This window comes from Armigeres subalbatus, unplaced genomic scaffold, assembly GCF_024139115.2.
Source record: "Armigeres subalbatus isolate Guangzhou_Male unplaced genomic scaffold, GZ_Asu_2 Contig403, whole genome shotgun sequence".
Classification (NCBI taxonomy): domain Eukaryota; kingdom Metazoa; phylum Arthropoda; class Insecta; order Diptera; family Culicidae; genus Armigeres; species Armigeres subalbatus.
In genome coordinates, this window is record NW_026943155.1 from 75916 (window position 1) to 76353 (window position 438).

Sequence of the window (438 nt, forward strand, 5' to 3'; positions counted from 1 at the left end):
ATATTTATTAAGTATAATGCTAACTAATAGTAGATCCACGCTAAAATTTGATATTTTTACAATTCTACTTTCATTACAGGAAATTTTCAACGATCAAGATAAGGAAAACTCGTTGAATGAATCAAATGATGAAATTTCGACGAGCTCACCCAAAGGCTCTACAAAACCTGTTGAATAAATCCATCACCGGTCGAGAATTACTTTGGGTGCTAAAGGTGCACCGTCAGAGTGTCGAAAGTTGAATTAGCTGGTTTGTCGCCAACTGGCATCTTTCCAAGAAGAAGAAATTGTATGCCCATGACCTAGATAAATATGCACGTATCAATAACTCTTCTCTAAAGGAGAACGTAAGGAAGTTCTTTCCGATACAAATTCTATAATATTAAATACACAGGCTAACAGGATAAGATCTGACATTGGATAATTTTTTGTATACTG

The 438-nt window shown here is 34.7% G+C and overlaps 1 protein-coding gene across 1 annotated transcript in view; it reads left to right on the plus strand.

The window, feature by feature from the left end:
• LOC134204113 (uncharacterized) overlaps positions 1-178 on the plus strand; it is a 56785-nt gene extending 56607 nt beyond the window's left edge. Inside the window, exon 8 of the mRNA XM_062678938.1 lies at positions 80-178. Within this exon, the coding sequence (XP_062534922.1) occupies positions 80-178 (99 nt within the window). The remainder of the gene's footprint in view (positions 1-79) is intronic.
• Positions 179-438: the final 260 nt, after the last annotated feature.